Source organism: Trichomycterus rosablanca, chromosome 15 (assembly GCF_030014385.1).
Source record: "Trichomycterus rosablanca isolate fTriRos1 chromosome 15, fTriRos1.hap1, whole genome shotgun sequence".
Lineage (NCBI taxonomy): Eukaryota > Metazoa > Chordata > Actinopteri > Siluriformes > Trichomycteridae > Trichomycterus > Trichomycterus rosablanca.
Window position 1 is genome coordinate 30,549,385 of NC_086002.1, and position 19,906 is coordinate 30,569,290.

At 40.9% G+C, this 19,906-nt stretch overlaps 2 protein-coding genes and 1 pseudogene across 2 annotated transcripts; 1 reads left to right on the forward strand and 2 right to left on the reverse strand.

Annotated features, from left to right (window-relative positions):
- LOC134328691 (NACHT, LRR and PYD domains-containing protein 3-like) overlaps positions 1-19,906 on the reverse strand; it is a 1,194,473-nt pseudogene that overhangs the window by 554,979 nt on the left and 619,588 nt on the right.
- rcan1b (regulator of calcineurin 1b) lies at positions 1,154-8,243 on the reverse strand. The gene is made up of 4 exons (XM_063009353.1): positions 7,870-8,243; positions 4,593-4,766; positions 2,352-2,511; positions 1,154-1,540 (listed from the first exon to the last, which is right to left on the reverse strand). Exons 1-4 carry the CDS (start codon positions 7,987-7,989, stop codon positions 1,371-1,373), a joined length of 624 nt encoding a protein of 207 aa, XP_062865423.1. The 5' UTR covers positions 7,990-8,243; the 3' UTR covers positions 1,154-1,370.
- On the forward strand, positions 9,902-16,442 carry LOC134328271 (chloride intracellular channel protein 4). Its single transcript, XM_063009350.1, has 6 exons — positions 9,902-9,965; positions 11,372-11,481; positions 13,420-13,545; positions 13,643-13,749; positions 14,647-14,828; positions 15,537-16,442. Exons 1-6 carry the CDS (start codon positions 9,903-9,905, stop codon positions 15,696-15,698), a joined length of 750 nt encoding a protein of 249 aa, XP_062865420.1. The 5' UTR covers position 9,902; the 3' UTR covers positions 15,699-16,442.

Genomic DNA, 19,906 nt, shown 5'->3' on the forward strand with positions numbered 1-19,906 from the left:
AGTATATACTGTATACTACATACTACACTTAGTATATACTGTATACTACATACTGAACTCAGTATATACTGCATACTACATACTGCACTCAGTATATACTGTATACTACATACTGAACTCAGTATATACTGTATACTACATACTACACTCAGTATATACTGTATACTGCATACTACACTCAGTATATACTGTATACTACATACTGAACTCAGTATATACTGTATACTACATACTACACTCAGTATGTACTGTATACTACATACTACACTCAGTATGTACTGTATACTACATACTACACTCAGTATATAGTGTATACTACATACTACTCTCAGTATATACTGTATACTGCATACTGAACTCAGTATATACTGTATACTACATACTACACTCAGTATATACTGTATACTGCATACTGAACTCAGTATATACTGTATACTACATACTGCACTCAGTATATACTGTATACTGCATACTGAACTCAGTATATACTGTATACTACATACTACACTCAGTATATACTGTATACTGCATACTGAACTCAGTATATACTGTATACTACATACTGCACTCAGTATATACTGTATACTACATACTACACTTAGTATATACTGTATACTACATACTGAACTCAGTATATACTGCATACTACATACTGCACTCAGTATATACTGTATACTACATACTGAACTCAGTATATACTGTATACTACATACTACACTCAGTATATACTGTATACTGCATACTACACTCAGTATATACTGTATACTACATACTGAACTCAGTATATACTGTATACTACATACTACACTCAGTATGTACTGTATACTACATACTACACTCAGTATGTACTGTATACTACATACTACACTCAGTATATAGTGTATACTACATACTACTCTCAGTATATACTGCATACTGCACTTAGTATATACTGTATACTGCATACTACACTCAGTATATACTGTGTATTGTATACTACACTCAGTACATAATGCATACTGCACTCAGTATATACTGCATACTACATACTACACTCAGTATATACTGCATACTACATACTACACTCAGTATGTACTGTACACTGCATACTGCACTCAGTATACACTGTATACTACATACTACACTCAGTATGTACTGTACACTGCATACTGCACTCAGTATGTACTGTATACTACACACTACACTCAGTATATACTGTATACTGCACTCAGTACATACTGCATACTACACCCAGTACATACTGCATACTGCATTCAGTTTCATGACAGGATGCAGTACTAAACGAAGATAGCTCTAGGCCCCCATCAGTACGCAAGTAGTACACAGTAGGCGATTTGGAACACAGCCTACGTCTCCTGGAACGGCTCGGTTCACTGCTTGACGGAGGGAGCGAAATCGGGGCGCCGGGTCTGGATGATTTTGGGGCGTACGCGCGCCCCTCCCTCGGCTTCCTCCTCGCCGCCCGAGCTGTCGTCCTCGCACACGTGCACGATCACGCTCGGGGTGGTGTTGGTGGCGCTGTGTAACTCGTACGGCTCACCTGAAAAACAATCAGCACAGTCTCATGAGGCAGCTGCCTAGATAGGGAGTAGGCAGCAAGGCAGCGTTCCTAACAAACTGAGCAGGAGGTTTAAAGGGCATTTGAAAAGCAAATCCTAACACAGCTGCACCTAATACTCTACGATGTCATTCCTTATTAGGGTCATTGCAGTGCTGAGAATGGACCACCGCCCAACATCGTCAGAGGAGCGGATGAGCTACAGTCAGTGATTGTACACCCACAAATATTACCTGTATAATAGGTATAATAGAGCTTGCTTCGTGCATGGGCGGACCTTCCCTAAACTGTTGCTGCTAGGTTGGACGCACATAATGTCCCTTTATACAATTGATTTCTAACACCTGTTAGCAACTGCTGTGGTTGAAACACACGAATTCAGTAATTAGAAGTGGTGTCCCAATACTTTGTGGTGGAATGGTCTTAGTTCTATTCCCATGAAGTCTCCAGCCTCATTAAGCATCATTGGAGAAGAATCTGAGTCCTAGTGAATTGAGGCTGAGCGGTACTAACTAAAGAGGTGCACATTAATTGTGGCACACAGATTTAACCCTATAATGCCGAGCGTATCATATTTGATACATGAGTTTCAAGAACCCAACATCACTATGTACTGTATAATGTTTTCATTTAAAAAAATAAAAAAATGAAGTGGACAATTACTTTTTTACAATGACTGAAATATACAAGTATTTTTGTATAGAAAGCAATACATTTAAAAAAAAGCCTGGTGTATCAAATATGCTACAAAACAAAACGCCGTGCACACACGACCGTCATGCGGCAGAGTTACCTGGGCCGAGCTTGGAGACGGCACACAGCAGGTCGTAGTTAATGACGGGCGTGGCGTCCTGAGCCTGCTCCCAGCCCACCGGAGGGGAAGCCGGAGGAGAGATGAGGAACTGCTTCTCTGGCTTCGGGGGCTCCAGTCGTGGACTTCCTATGTGCACGGTCTGATGGGAGATGAAGCACAAATGGTGAGCACTCGGTATATACTGCATACTACATACTGAACTCAGTACATACTGTATACTACATACTACACTCAGTATATACTGTGTACTACATACTGAACTCAGTACATACTACATACTACATACTGAACTCAGTACATACTGCATACTACATACTGAACTCAGTACATACTGCATACTACATACTGCACTCAGTATATACTGCATACTACATACTGAACTCAGTACATACTGTATAGTACATACTACACTCAGTACATACTGTGTACTACATACTGAACTCAGTACATACTGTATACTACATACTGAATTCAGTACATACTGTATACTACATACTACACTCAGTACATACTGTATACTACATACTGAATTCAGTACATACTGTATACTACATACTACACTCAGTACATACTGTGTACTACATACTGAACTCAGTATATACTGTATACTACATACTGAACTCAGTATATACTGCATACTACATACTGAAATCAGTACATACTGCATACTACATACTGAACTCAGTACATACTGTATACTACATACTGAACTCAGTACATACTGTATACTACATACTGAACTCAGTATATACTGTATACTACATACTGAACTCAGTATATACTGTATACTACATACTGAAATCAGTACATACTGCATACTACATACTGAACTCAGTACATACTGTATACTACATACTGAACTCAGTATATACTGTATACTACATACTGAAATCAGTACATACTGCATACTACATACTGAACTCAGTACATACTGTATACCACATACTGAACTCAGTACATACTGTATACTACATACTGAACTCAGTACATACTGTATACTACATACTGAACTCAGTACATACTGCATACTACATACTGAACTCAGTACATACTGTGTACTACATACTGAACTCAGTATATACTGTTTACTACATACTACACTCAGTACATACTGTGTACTACATGCTGAACTCAGTATATACTGCATACTACATACTGAAATCAGTACATACTGCATACTACATACTGCACTCAGTATATACTGCATACTACATACTGAAATCAGTACATACTGTATAGTACATACTACACTCAGTACATACTGTGTACTACATACTGAACTCAGTACATACTGTATACTACATACTGAATTCAGTACATACTGTATACTACATACTACACTCAGTACATACTGTGTACTACATACTGAACTCAGTATATACTGTATACTACATACTGAACTCAGTATATACTGTATACTACATACTGAAATCAGTACATACTGCATACTACATACTGAACTCAGTACATACTGTATACTACATACTACACTCAGTACATACTATGTACTACATACTGAAGTCAGTACATACTGCATACTACATACTGAACTCAGTACATACTGTATACTACATACTACACTCAGTACATACTGTATACTACATACTACACTCAGTACATACTGTGTACTACATACTGAACTCAGTACATACTGCATACTACACTCAGTACATACTGTACACTACATATTGCACTTAGTACATACTGTATACTACATACTATACTTAGTATATACTGTATACTACACTCAGTATATACTGTACACTACATACTACACTCAGTATATACTGTATACTACATACTACACTTAGTATATACTGTATACTACCTACTGAACTCAGTACATACTGGATACTACATACTGCACTCAGTACATACTGCATACTACACTCAGTATATACTGTATACTACATACTACACTCAGTATATACTGTATACTACACTCAGTACATACTGTGTACTACATACTGCACTCAGTATATACTGCATACTACATACTAGTCATAGTATATACTGCATACTACATACTGAACTCAGTACATACTGTATACTGCATACTACATTTAGTATGTACTGCATACTGCACTCATACACTGTGTACTCCATACCTCACTCATATACTGCATACTAATTTAGGGCCCCATCAGTACACGACTAGTGTGTACACTATTTATTAACTACATGATTTATATGGTTTATATTGTTTTCTTTTTAAGGTACCTGAGCGAAATAGAGCCTCATGTCTTTGCCGCAGAAGTCACTCTTGTGGAGCTTGACTCTGGCCCGAGCGGCGGCCGCCGAGCTGGTGAAATTGATGCGCACCCGCCGAAAGCTCTTGAAGAACTGGAAAGAAACTCCGGCATCGAACTCCTTAAAAAGCGCCTGGAACCGGTCCTGAAAACAGAGGAGCAGAGAAAGAGGATGTGACTCGGCAAAATCCGATCTAGACCCGGATCTACCCGCCTTACCTGGACCTCTGGATGGCTGAACACTTCACTCTGGACGAGTGTAGCCACCAGACAGAGACGATTGCACCTGATCATCTTTAATCCCAGTGATGACCTGTTGAGTGGAGTAACAGGTCGTGCTCTTACAAATAACTGCTGAGCTTCTGCCGAAATTGGAGCCTCACTTAGTTTTACCTTCCCTTGACTTTCAGGCGGCGGGTATCATTCAGATTTCTTGTGTCTTGAGATACTTGGTTGATTTTCTATGGAAAAACGTTCGTTTAATGAGCATTTAATTTACTGTCACACTAGCAGTCCTACGGCAATTCAGTCAGCAATCGGTTATGCCACGGTCACACTACACGACTGGATCTCTTGCACTACACCACACTGGGAGTCTTTCACACTACACGACCGATCGGCTATCACCGGGATGAGTCGGTCCGGTCTGCTCTCTGCTAGAGGGGTTTAATGACACCGTGTCCAAAAATGCACGTCAACAATAAGCGAGTCGGAAAAATAAATGAATCCGTGTAGATCTGGCAACACGACCAGCAGGGATCGTCTGTTCTGGGCGGAAGAGGTGGAAAATACGCAGGTTTACAAAATCGTGTTGTGTATACAAAGATTTGCACAACACGATTTTCCAGGGCGCGGTGGAACCAAAAACAGGCGAGATAGTAACAAGTCACCTGACCTTTTAAAGATCAAGTTACAAAATGTCCATGAGACCTTTCGGTAGACACGCACTGTAAGGACAAAAGTGTTGGGACTGACATACAAATCCTGCCATCTTTGAACTGACTAGGCACAAATTCCCACAGACTCGTGAGAAATCTTCTCAATAGGGCGGCGGTTGTTCCAGCTGACGTCGCTCTATTTTAATACCCGACAAGCTCATAATCAGGTGTCCAAATACTTTTAGTCATGTGGTGTATTTTTCTAACAAACACACAAATAGGTACACTATAGGCTCACATGTGTGCATCAACATTCGTCGCCTGGGGCAAAAAATGGAACCTAAATTCACCGTCACAGCAAAAAGGATGGCAAGGTATTGTTTACTAGAGCATTCTGGGTCAAGAGATCATTTTTTCATTGATAATAAAATAGTTTTTAATTTATAAAAAATTATTGTTATTTAAATTGATGACAAATTTTCGTTTGATTAATTGATAAAAAATTGTAGTTAGTTTAATTTATAAAAAAAATTAGTTAGTTTAATTTAGAAAAAAATTATCGTTTGTTTCATTCATAAAAAAATTATCGTCAGTGTAATTGATGAAAAAAAATTACCGTTAGTTTAATAAAAATAAAAAAAAAGTTAGTTTAATTGATGAAAAAATTATCGTTACTTTAATTTATAAAAAAATTATCGTTAGTTTAATTGATAAAAAAATTATCGTTACTTTCATTGATAAAAAAATTATAGTTAGTTTAATTGATAAAAACATTATCGTTAGTTTAATTTATAAAAAAATTATCGTTAGTTAAATTTATAAAAATTATAGTTAGTTTAATTTATAAAAATGTATCGTTAGCTGAATTTATAAAAATGTATCGTTAGTTTAATTTATAAAAATGTATCGTTAGTTTAATTTATAAAAATGTATCGTTAGTTTAATTTATAAAAAATTATAGTTAGTTAATTTATAAAAATGTATTCGTTTAATTTATAAAAATGTATTGTTAGTTTAATTAATAAAAATTATAGTTAGTGTAATTTATAAAAATGTATTGTTAGTTTAATTTATAAAAATGTATCATTAATTTATAAAAATTATCGTTAGTTTAATTTATAAAAAATTAATCATTAGTTTAATTTATAAAAAATTAATCATTAGTTTAATTTATAAAAATGTATCGTTAGTTTAATTTATATAAAAATTTATCGTTAGTTTAATTTATAAAAATTATCGTTAGTTTAATTTATAAAAAAAATTATTGTTAGTTTAATTTATAAAAATTTATAATTTATTTAATTTATAAAAAATTATTGTCTGTGTAATTTCTAAAAACATTATCGTTACATTAATTAATAAAAAAATCGTTAGTTCAATTTATAAAAAAATATTGTTAGATTAATTAATAAAAATTATCGCTAGATTAAGTAATGAAAAATAATTGTTAGTTTCATTGATAAAAAATGATTGTCCGTGTAGTTTCTAAAAAAATTAGTTATATTAATTGATTAAAAATGTATCTATCTGTGTGTATCAATGTGTTGCTCGGTCTCTCTCTTGTGTGTATGTAAAGAACAATGGGCGAGTGATTGTTGGTTCTATTTATACCCTGGACATTCTCCTCACCTTCAGTTTCTTCTGTCTTGTTCTTGCTGCTTTAATTTAAGCTCAGAAGTTTTATGGGCAGGATAAATAAGGACGTTCATATTAGCAAAGCTCAGTTAAAGAATAAAGAAACATAAATAACAAAACTATACAAAAGTTACAGGCACAGAAGAGAAATTTTTTTTATTTACATTGTTGTGATATTACTTACTTACTAGAGTTTTATATGTGTGTTCAGTCTTGGTAAGAAAAGTGAGAATTGTTGTTCCTCTGCGGAAGAAGAGGGTACGGGTACTGGACTGGCCCGCCTGCGGTCCTGACCTGTCCCCGATAGAGAACGTGTGGAGGATTTCGCACACATTGAGACGTGTTTGCAGGAAGAATGGGACAATATAACCTAAAACACTAAAATGCTGGGTATCCTCGGTGCCAAAGCGCCGTCCCAACTTTTTTTGGAATGTGTTGCAGGCCTGTAAGTTGGCCAGACTAAACATGAAATATCTTGGGTTCATCCTGACTTTTAGGCTTAGGTTTCCAGGACTGGACCTAGGTGCTTTGGACCCACCATGACCCAGTATAGTACCCAGTATATACAGTGGAAGAAGGTCAACGACTGTCTGTCTGACCGTCCGTCTGTCCGTCTTTGTGCGTGTTCACTGCCCAGTTTAATGGTCAACAAGAACAAATGCAATGATCCTAAAGAAGCTGAGCATCTGATGGACATCTAATGGACACATGATGGACACATGATGGACGGATTACCTTCATGTGCGCCTCGTTGAAGACCTCGTCCGGGACCTTGCAGGCGATCAGGGCGTTCGGCTGCTCGTTCACCTGCACCCCCGCCGTCCCCGCACCGTCTCCGTCCTCCGGTTCCCGCATGGCCCGAGCGAACCGATCACGACCCGGTTTGAGGTTAAACGCGCAGAGCGACTTTGGCGCAGAGGGAAGCGGTCATGCCGCAGTGGCCCGGACGGAGTCCTCCTCTGTCGCAGCAAAACGGTCCGAGCGCTCCTTCATCTGCTCATTTCCTAAAATCCTTCCGCACCACGATACCGGCTTTAATAACGGGTTTAGATCATAATTTCAGCATTAATATGGACGCGGTGCATCTTTTCCGCAAAGCGAAAGTGACGTTTTATGGTCGGAAGCCAAACAGCTGAAGTAACGGCTCAGGGTTGCCAGGTGTAGCGCACAAAAATCCCCCCTCTTCAGAAGCTTCAATTTACGGAAGCGTATTGCTGCCACACAGATAAAAAAAAACGTCAGTATGTAGTTATAATGGAAAAATATGTCGTTATAACGAGAAAATATGTCGTTATAACGAGAAAATATGTCGTTATAACGAGAAAATGTCTTTATAACGAGAAAGTATGTCGTTATAACGAGAAAATATGTCGTTATAACGAGAAAGTATGTCGTTATAAGGAGAAAGTATGTCGTTATAAAGAGAAAATGTCTTTATAACGAGAAAGTATGTCGTTATAAGGAGAAAGTATGTCATTATAATGAGAAAATATGTCGTTATAAGGAGAAAATATGTCGTTATAACGAGAAAATGTCTTTATAACGAGAAAGTATGTCGTTATAAGGAGAAAGTATGTCGTTATAACGAGAAAGTATGTCGTTATAATGAGAAAGTATGTCGTTATAACGAGAAAATATGTCGTTATAATAAGAAAATATGTCGTTATAATGAGAAAGTATGTCGTAACGAGAAAATATGTCGTTATAATGAGAAAGTATGTCGTAACGAGAAAATATGTCGTTATAATGAGAAAGTATGTCGTAACGAGAAAATATGTCGTTATAATGAGAAAGTATGTAGTTATAATGAGAAAATATGTCGTTATAACGAGAAAGTATGTAGTTATAACGAGAAAGTATGTCGTTATAACAAGAAAATGTTGTTATAAAGAGAAAATATGTCGTTATAATGAGAAAGTATGTCGTTATAACGAGAAAGTATGTAGTTATAATGAGAAAGTATGTCGTTATAACAAGAAAAGGATGTTGTTATAACGAGAAAAGGATGTCGTTATAATGAGAAAAGTATGTTGTTATAACAAGAAAAGGATGTCATTATAAAAATAAAAGCCTCCACTCCTTGTTTTTACACTGACTGTCCATTATCAGCTCCACTTACCATATAGGAGCACTTTGTAGTTCTACAATTACTGACTGTAGTCCATCTGTTTCTCTGCATGCTTTGTTACCCCCCTTTCATGCTGTTCTTCAATGGTCAGGACCCCCACAGGACCACCACAGAGCAGGTATTATTTAGGTGGTGGATCATTCTCAGCACTGCAGTGACACTGACATGGTGGTGGTGTGTTAGTGTGTGTTGTGCTGGTATGAGTGGATCAGAGTTTTTAAACACCTCACTGTCACTGCCGGACTGTGAATAGTCCACCAACCAAAAACATCCAGCCAACAGCGCCTTGTGAGCAGCGTCCTGCGACCACTGATGAAGGTCTAGAAGATGACCGACTCAAACAGCAGCAATAGATGAGCGATCAATGGGTGCAGTTGTAAGTGTTCTCGGTAAGGGAGTTAGCAAATGTCTGCTTTGTCCACACGAGCATGCTTGGAATGCCTCAGTTCGCCCACACATCGGAGAACGAATTCAAAACAACGGATCCCATAAACAGTCCATTCAGCGACGACCGTTACATAACGTCGGCTTTTCCTCCGCCCTTAACCGGTGCTGAACTGGTGATCAGAATTTTAGGACAGACGCCCTGGACCGTTCAGTGCTCCGTGTTCTTCCCTCTTTCAATTTGGGATCGGAAACGATGGCTTGGTTCGACGTAGCGGCTAAAAAGTTTGGATTTCCTTCTATTGAGCTGTTCGTAAAGGTAAGAAGAACTAGACTCAACATATATGATATAAATGCATATTAAGGACACATAAAGCAACACATTCCAAAAAAAAGTTGGGACTGTAAAGCATTTACCACTTTGTAATGTCGCCGTTCCTTTTCACCACACTTAAAAGACGTTTTGGCACTGAGGAGACCGAGTGATTTAGTGTTTCAGCTTTTATTTTGTCTCGTTCTTTCTGCAAACACGTCTTAAGAAGTGCGACAGTACGGGCTCGTCGCAGGCAGGCCAGTCCAGCACCCGTACCCTCTTCTTCCACAGGGTTTTGCATTGGACGTCCCTGGAAAAGACGACGTCTTGAAGGCGGCACGTGTTGCTCTAAGATCTTGATGTACAGTACTTTTATAACGAGAAAGTATATCGTTATAACGAGAAAGTATATCGTTATAACGAGAAAGTATATCGTTATAATGAGAAAGGATGTTGTTATAATGAGAAAGTATATCATTATAACGAGAAAGTATGTCGTTATAACAAAAAAGGATGTCGTTATGATGAGAAAGTATGTCGTCATAATGAGAAAGGATGTCGTTATAACGAGAAAGTAAGCCTCCGTCAGCTATGCAGCATTTAAAGTAATGAACTTTTCTCATTATAACAACATATTTTTCTCGTTATAACGACATCCTTTTCTCATTATAATGACATATTTTTCTCGTTATAACGACATTCTTTTCTTGTTATAACAACATCCTTTCCTCAATATAACGACATCCTTTTCTCATTATAACGACATCCTTTTTCATTATAACGACATCCTTTCTCATTATAACGACATCCTTTCTCGTAATAACAACATCCTTTTCTCATTATAATGACATCCTTTTCTCGTTATAACGACATCCTTTTCTCGTTATAACAACATCCTTTCTCGTTATAACAACATCCTTTCTAATTATAACAACATCCTTTTCTTGTTATAACGACATACTTTCTCGTTATACATCCATCCTTTTCTCTCTGTATTGTAGAGCTTGATAAAGGTTTGATAAACTAATCCCTCACCCATGTGGTTAAATCAGTTATTGTTGAGTGGCGGTTCTTGATGCGGCGCCGTCTGAGGGATCCCACAGATTCCTTGAATGGTTTAATGATATTATGGACTGTAGAGGGAGAAATATGCAAATCCCTTCCAATCTTTCTTTAAGGTACATAGGAGATCCTCTGATCATCAAAGACTGCTGCTTTTGTACCAAATTATGATTACAATCACCTGTTTGGAATCACATCATTATTTAGTTTTTTCACATCATTACTAGCCCTAAATTGCCCCCGTCCCAACTTTTTTTGGAATGTGTTGCAGGCCTGAAATGCAGAATGTATTATCATTGGTAAAATAGTTTGTTCACTCTTCACTGAATGTATTATATATATATTTATAGGCAGGAATGGACGGCGAGAGCATTGGCAACTGCCCGTTCTCTCAAAGACTCTTCATGATCCTTTGGCTGAAGGGAGTCATCTTCAACGTCACAACTGTGGATCTAAAGAAGTAATCTCAACATAAATCACTATGTTCCTTCACTGCTGAAGAAACAGTTATCATAAATAGTTCAGTTATGGATTCATATTATGAAGGAAGACTTACTTTAAGAATGAGTAGACAGGTTCAGTAATGCATATAATATTACACAAATTATAGTTATACCTAAACTTTTAACCATGGTGAATGAAGAGCAACTTTGAGACACTAGGGAGGGAAGGAAGGGAACTCTTAAAATATTGACCTAGAGTAGCTAGCTCAGAGTGGCTTTCAATTTGCGTTGGCAACCAACTGCCCTCCTCTTTTATTAACTGAAAGAGCAGTGCGAGGATTTATCATGGAAGACGGAAGGGACTGATGGGTCATTAATTATATTTGGAGCCAATGGTGGCTTGCTGTCGTCTCACAGCAACAGGGTCCTGGGTTCGATCCCCAGGGGGCGGTTTGCATGTTCTTCCCGTGTCTGTGTGGGTTTCCTCCGGGAGATTCGGTTTCCTCCGGTTAATTGGAGACACTAAATTGCCCTATAGGTGAATGGGTGTGTATGTGTGTCTGCCCTGCGATGGACTGGCGCCCCGTCCAGGGTGTTACTGTGTGCCTTGCATCCATTGATAAATCGGTATAGGCTCCAGCACCCCCCCCCCCCCCCCCCTTCCCCACCGTGATCCTAATGAGATAAGTGCATCAAGAATGCATATGGGACTGATCACCGTTTCCATTGTTATGCAATGGGCGGTGATCGGTCGTTATGCAAATCGGCTGCATATAAGGTTGGGGTACCACCAGCTCAGACTGAAGAAGTCATTCGGATTGAGTGACGAAACGTATCTCTACAAGAAACCTGTGTCCAGATGAACTGATTCAACTTTGTGGATTTGTGTACCTGGATTATTGAGCATGCATCAACAGACAGCAAACTAAATAAGCTGGTGAGGAAAGCCAGCTCTGTGTTGGGTCTAGGTTAGGGCTAGGGTTAGGGTTAGGGCTAGGGTTAGGGTTAGGAGACAGCATCATGGTCCAACTGTCCATGCTTCGGTCCTTGTAATGATGCTCCAATCAGACTAAGGAAGTTTGTCTTTGTTTTTCCGTGCCTCTGTCCACCCCCTTCCCTGTCAGCCTCATAACCGCTCATCACTCCCCATCGTTAAATAGTTCCAACCACAGTTGAATAGACTAAAACTGACTCACTCACTTTCTTATTGGACTTACTTTCTCTTGGACATTAATTACAATGGTCATGTGTGTCTTTCACATATGATTGGGGTATAGCTCCTATCACGGCATTGTAAGATGGTGAGAGATGTACTCTCAGGCCCCCTCCTCGGTTCAGAGATGGTCGTTCCCTCTTCATGTAAATGGCCTCTTTGACTCCCCGTTCAAACCAGCGTTCCTCCTTGTCAAGGATCTGACCATCTTTATCATTAAATGAGTGGCCGCTGGCTTGCAGGTGAGTGTAAACCGCGGAGTCCTGGCCAGAAGAGGTCGATCTTCTATGTTGGGCCATCCGTTTCGCCAGTGGCTGTTTAGTTTCCACGATGTACAGTTCCCGGCAATCCTCCCGGCACCTAACAGCATACACTACGTTACTCTGTCTGTGTCGAGGAACCCGGTCCTTAGGGTGAATTCATTTCTGGCGTAGCGTGTTCTGGGGTTTGAAAGCAAATGAAACACGGTTTCAATTGTTCCGATACTCCCGCCACATACGGAATCATCGCCCTCTCCACTTCCTTTCCCTGAATGAAAACAGGAACAGGGGGGCTTCCGTTCCTCTGCTAATCCACCACAATCTCTTGGGTTTTACTCATTCTGAGCTTCAGGTGATTTTTACTGCACAATTAATATTTATTTTACTCATCCTCGCTGTCCCTGGTGATGCATCCAACAATAGATTTCATAGATTTCATTGAGAGCTGTTTTATGTACTTAAAAATATAAATTGACTTCCAGAAAACCACTGGACCTGCAGGACCTCGCCCCGGGCGCCAAGCTCCCATTCCTGACCTTCAACGCCGAGGTGTTCGCAGATGTCAACAAGATCGAGGAACTTCTCGAGGAACAACTGGCGCCACCGAGGTACAGGATCCAACAGATTTTCTTCTGGCACCCCAAACCCGGACGGGTAACTGGTAACGGTGTAACTATGCCACCTTGTTTGTCTTACTTCCAAAAGGTATCCCAGGTTGGCTGCCAGGCATCCTGAGTCGAACGTGGCAGGAATCGACGTATTTGCCAAGTTCTCCGCGTATATCAAAAACCTGCGCAAGGATGCAAACGACGGTGAGTAATTAATAACCAATTCATCACATAGTAGCAATTCTGTTGCCGTCAAGTGTAAAAGACGTTGAGTTTCAAGGTATTTTTTCCCATAAGGATGTTTGGGAGACCTGTTAATGTGTTCCATGGTCCCGTAAACTGCATACATTTTAGCATATCATCGTCCAGAACTGCAATGACAACATACACCGACCAGGCCTAACATTATGACCACTAACAGGTGAAGTGACGGCATCATGGCACCTGTTAGTGGGGAGGATATATCAGGCAGCAAGTGAACATTTTATCCTCAGAGTTGATGTTAGAAGCAGAAAACTGCAGCTCTTGTGGGGTGTTCCTGGTCTGCAGTGGTCCAAGGAAGGAACAGTGGTAAACCGGCGACAGGGTCATGGGCGACCAAGGCTCATTGGTGCACGTGGGGAAGAAGGTCTGGCCTGGTCTGATGAATCACGTCACTTACCTGGGGAACACACGGCATCAGGATGCACTATGGGAAGAAGGCGAGGCGACGTTCTGCTGGGAAACCTTGGCTCCTGCCATCCATGTGGATGTTACTTTGACACGTAGCACCTACCTAAGCACTGTTGCAGACCATGTTCACCCTTTCATGGAGACGCTATTCCCAGATGGAACGGTTTGAGGAGCACAAGATCTCAATTCAATCAAGCATCTGTGGGACGTACTGGACAAACGAGTCCGATCCATGGAGGCCCCACGTCACAACTTAGAGGAGTTAAAGGATCTGCTGCTGAACACCTTGGTGCCAGATACCACAGCACACCTTCAGGGGTTCTAGTGGAGTCCATGCCTTGATGGTCATAATGTTATTCCTAGTTGGTGTACATGTTATTGCCTTTTTTTCTCCTTCTTTAATCAGATATTGTTAATGTCTCCATCTAGGTTTGGAAAAAGCTCTGTTGAAGTCTCTAAAAAGACTAGATGATTACCTGCAGACTCCACTACCAGAGGAGATCCCTGCCAACAGCCCTGAAGACCCCGGTATATCTACACGAAGCTTTCTAGATGGACCAGACCTCACTCTCGCTGACTGCAACCTCCTTCCTAAACTACATATTATCAAGGTTTGCTATGAACACACTTTATGGACTGAAGTATTGGGACGCCTAGAGTTCTAGTTCATCCTAAATGTGTTGGATGGGGTTGAGGTCTGGGCTCTGTGCAGGCCAGCCAACCCTGCCTTTATAAACCTTGCTTTGTGCACTGGGAAACAGTTCCCCATACTGCTCCCACAGTGTCGAATTTTGAGGGAACAATTGTCCAAATGTCTCGGTGAGCTCAAAAATCAAGGTTTCCATTCACTGGATCTGAGAGGCCTTGGCAAACCCTAGAGAAACGACCCTGCAGCATTTATTATGCTTCCTCCACCACACTTTCTCCTGGCATTCGTCAAACCCAGACTCGTCCATCAGCCTGCCAGATAGAGAACCTTGATTAGTCACTCTACAGATCATGATTTAGGGTCCATTGGTGGCATGCTTTACACCACTTCATCTGATGCTTGCCATGCCATGAAGTTCCCAGTGCGCAGTGCACCTGCCAGAGGAGGTTTGGAGCGTCGGTGTCTCGGCAACTCCGGTTTTTAATGATACCCCTCACAGTTGATGGTGGAATATCTAGGAGGGACTAGGTGTTATGGACTTGTTAAGGCTTGTTGTGGCAACAGGACTGAATAAAGCACCTGAATCTGCATCTATGATTAAGAGGTGTCCCAATACTTTTCCAATTCCTTAAATTAAATACACTCTACGATTTGTTCCATATTTATGCAGGTCGTAGCGAAGACGTTTAGAAATTTCGATATTCCGAGCGACATGGAAGGGATCCGGCGATACCTCGACTCCGCCTACCAGAAAGACGCGTTTACCGGGACCTGTCCCGCGGAACGGGAGATCACCTTCGCCTACCTGGATGTCGCCAAGAAGATCGTGTAGGCTCACATGTGGTATCGACGTTTCCTCTTATTTTGGCTCCGTCTCAACTCTTTTGGAGGGTGTCGCAGGCATCTGCGTGTCCAGACGTAGGGTAGCAACAGGTCGTCTTATTTCCTGGACGTTGCCTTTCTTTAGACTTGAGCTGAGACTTGATTCCTATTTGTAGATCCCACCTTTCGCAAGCCGTAATTGGTCAATTATGTACAAGCCCTACACGTAACCACTGGTCCTGATGAAAGTGGCTTGATGTGTACAACCCCTTCAGCCACAACCTGCCACCCACCGTGGGCTTCTGTCTGCCTGGTGCTGCTCAGCTCCTCCTCAGTGGATCACATACTAGCTCGTTCAGATTTAGACTGGCAGGCCAGCCCAGCACCCGTCCTCTCGTCTTAGGTCTCGGTGTACTCTTCTGCATTGATGCTGCCATCACAGGAGTGTAAACGACCTTCCCAAGGGTACTGACACCAACCCAGAACATGACACACCCTGGTTTTGAACTGGATGGGTGTGCCTTGCGCCCATTGAGAGCTGGGATAGGCTCCAGCCCCCCCGTATAATCGAGTGGCCAAAATGTGAAGAAGGAACCTTTAGAGTTCAGAGCTTTTGCTTCATTATCTTGGTTGCTAAGTCTGCTGTTTCGCCTCCGTCTCAAATGAAGCCCGTTCCCTACTTGGGGCACTAAACACTCATTAGATGTTTAGAGTTATCTAAACTACTGCTGAACACAAACAATAATAAAGCTGATTGGTTGAGAAATTAAATCTTGTTTGTGTTCTGTTTTCAATTAAACTCAATCAACCATCACTAATGTACACTGATCAGGCATAACATTATGACCATCTCAGACATCCCAAGTTGCAAAGACTCATTTTAGGGAGGTACCCCCGGACCCAGACCTCGACCCCCCCCCCCCCCCAAAAAAGCTAAAAACCCTCTCGCACACACCAAAGGATTATGGGTGATAACAGAACTTTTAGGAGCTGCTTACTGAGCTACTAAGCTAACTGTTCGCATCACAAACACATTAATGTGTACTACATAGTGCACTAGATAGTGTGAAAGATAATAGATTTATGTTCCCCACATAGTGCACTAGATTGTATATTAGAAAATAATCTATGTTCCTTACTTAGTGCACTAGATAGTGTATTAGATAACGCACTCATGTTCACTACATAGTGCACTAGATAGTGAATTAGACAATTGGTTTATGTTCCCTACATAGTGCACTAGATTGTATATCAGATCACGGATTCATGTTCACTACATAGTGCACTAGAAAGTATAACTAAATGATCATTTGTGTTCCTTGCATAGTGCACTAGATAGTGTATTACATCATTAATTATGTTCCCTACATAGTGCACTAAATTGTATATCAGATTACGGATTTATGTTCCCTACATAGTGCACTAGATTGTATATCAGATCACGGATTCATGTTCACTACATAGTGCACTAGAAACTATAACTAAATGATAATTTGTGTTCCTTACATAGTGCACTAGATAGTGTATTACATAATTAATTATGTTCCCTACATAGTGCACTAGATAGTGTATTAGATAACGCATTCATGTTCACTACATAGTGCACTAGAAAGTATAACTAAATGATAATTTGTGTTCCTTACACAGTGCACTAGATAGTGTATTACATAATTAATTATGTTCCCTACATAGTGCACTAAATTGTATATCAGATTACGGATTTATGTTCCCTGCATAGTGCACTAGATAGTGTATTAGATAATGCATTCATGTTCACTACACAGTGCACTAGATTGTATATCAGATCACGGATTTAATACGTGATCGGGGGAATAAAGTCTGTGTCTCCTGCGTGTGTGTGTGTGTGTGTGTGTGTGTTTGTGTGTGTGTGTGTGTGTGTGTGTGTGTGTCGCTCTTGGCCGCTCGTTCTAGATTCCGGGAGATTTTATCTGACTTGAGGGCATCAGGGAGCCGCTATGTACAGTGTATCACAAAAGTGAGTACACCCCTCACATTTCTGCAAATATTTCATTATATCTTTTCATGGGACAACACTATAGACATGAAACTTGGATATAACTTAGAGTAGTCAGTGTACAGCTTGTATAGCAGTGTAGATTTACTGTCTTCTGAAAATAACTCAACACACAGCCATTAATGTCTAAATAGCTGGCAACATAAGTGAGTACACCCCACAGTGAACATGTCCAAATTGTGCCCAAATGTGTCGTTGTCCCTCCCTGGTGTCATGTGTCAAGGTCCCAGGTGTAAATGGGGAGCAGGGCTGTTAAATTTGGTGTTTTGGGTACAATTCTCTCATACTGGCCACTGGATATTCAACATGGCACCTCATGGCAAAGAACTCTCTGAGGATGTGAGAAATAGAATTGTTGCTCTCCACAAAGATGGCCTGGGCTATAAGAAGATTGCTAACACCCTGAAACTGAGCTACAGCATGGTGGCCAAGGTCATACAGCAGTTTTCCAGGACAGGTTCCACTCGGGACAGGTTCCACTCGGGACAGGTTCCACTCGGAACAGGCTTCGCCAGAGTCGACCAAAGAAGTTGAGTCCACGTGTTCGGCGTCATATTCAGAGGTTGGCTTTAAAAAATAGACACATGAGTGCTGCCAACATTGCTGCAGAGGTTGAAGACGTGGGAGGTCAGCCTGTCAGTGCTCAGACCATACGCCGCACACTGCATCAACTCGGTCTGCATGGTCGTCATCCCAGAAGGAAGCTGACGCACAAGAAAGCCAGCAAACAGTTTGCTGAAGACAAGCAGTCCAAGAACATGGATTACTGGAATGCCCTGTGGTCTGACGAGACCAAGATAAACTTGTTTGGCTCAGATGGTGTCCAGCATGTGTGGCGGCGCCCTGGTGAGAAGTACCAAGACAACTGTATCTTGCCTACAGTCAAGCATGGTGGTGGTAGCATCATGGTCTTGGGCTGCATGAGTGTTGCTGGCACTGGGGAGCTGCAGTTCATTGAGGGAAACATGAATTCCAACATGTACTGTGACATTCTGAAACAGAGCATGATCCCCTCCCTTCGAAAACTGGGCCTCATGGCAGTTTTCCAACAGGATAACGACCCCAAACACAACCTCCAAGATGACAACTGCCTTGCTGAGGAAGCTGAAGGTAAAGGTGATGGACTAAACCCAATTGAGCACCTGTGGCGCATCCTCAAGTGGAAGGTGGAGGAGCACAAGGTGTCTAACATCCACCAGCTCCGTGATGTCATCATGGAGGAGTGGAAGAGGATTCCAGTAGCAACCTGTGCAGCTCTGGTGAATTCCATGCCCAGGAGGGTTAAGGCAGTGCTGGATAATAATGGTGGTCACACAAAATATTGACACTTTGGGCACAATTTGGACATGTTCACTGTGGGGTGTACTCACTTATGTTGCCAGCCATTTAGACATTAATAGGTGTGTGTTGAGTTATTTTCAGACGACAGTAAATCTACACTGCTATACAAGTTGTACACTGACTACTCTAACTTATATCCAAGTTTCATGTCTATAGTGTTGTCCCATGAAAAGATATAATGAAATATTTGCAGAAATGTGAGGGGTGTACTCACTTTTGTGATACACTGTATATTATGTATATTATATATATTATGTATATTATGTATATTATGTATATTATGTATACGCGGGAGACTCCCGGAACTTCCGGGACACTTGGGATGTCTGCAACCTCCTTGTTTCTACACTCACTGTCCATTTTATCAGCTCCACTTACCATATAGAAGCACTTTGTAGTTCTACAATTACTGACTGTAGTCCATCTGTTTCTCTGCATGCTTTGTTACCCCCCTTGAATGCTGTTCTTCAATGGTCAGGACCCCCACAGGACCACCACAGAGCAGGTATTATTTGGGTGGTGGATCATTCTCAGCACTGCAGTGACGCTGACATGGTGGTGGTGTGTTAGTGACCTCACTGTCACTGCTGGACTGAGAATAGTCCACCAACCTAAAACATCCAGCCAACAGCGCCCCATGGGCAGCGTCCTGTGCCCACTGATGAAGGTCTAGAAGATGACCGACTCAAACAGCAGCAATAGATGAGATGAGCGATCGTCCCTGACTTCACATCTACAAGGTGGACAGACTAGGTAGGAGTGTCTAATAGAGTGGACACTCCAGCACAACACACACTAACACACAACCACCATGTCAGTGTCACTGCCATGCTGAGAATGAT

Bases quoted from the DNA above. Each gene is read 5' to 3' on its own strand.
- rcan1b (XM_063009353.1), bottom strand. From the start codon at position 7,989: ATGCGGGAACCGGAGGACGGAGACGGTGCGGGGACGGCGGGGGTGCAG. The intron at 4,767-7,869 runs GTAATCCGTCCA...CTCTGTTTTCAG, and splicing joins TCAACGAGGCGCACATGAAG to GACCGGTTCCAGGCGCTTTT. The intron at 1,541-2,351 runs GTAACTCTGCCG...ATTGTTTTTCAG, and splicing joins CGTCTCCAAGCTCGGCCCAG to GTGAGCCGTACGAGTTACAC.
- LOC134328271 (XM_063009350.1), top strand. From the start codon at position 9,903: ATGGCTTGGTTCGACGTAGCGGCTAAAAAGTTTGGATTTCCTTCTATT. The intron at 11,482-13,419 runs GTAATCTCAACA...ATTGACTTCCAG, and splicing joins ACAACTGTGGATCTAAAGAA to AAAACCACTGGACCTGCAGG. The intron at 13,546-13,642 runs GTACAGGATCCA...TACTTCCAAAAG, and splicing joins GAACAACTGGCGCCACCGAG to GTATCCCAGGTTGGCTGCCA.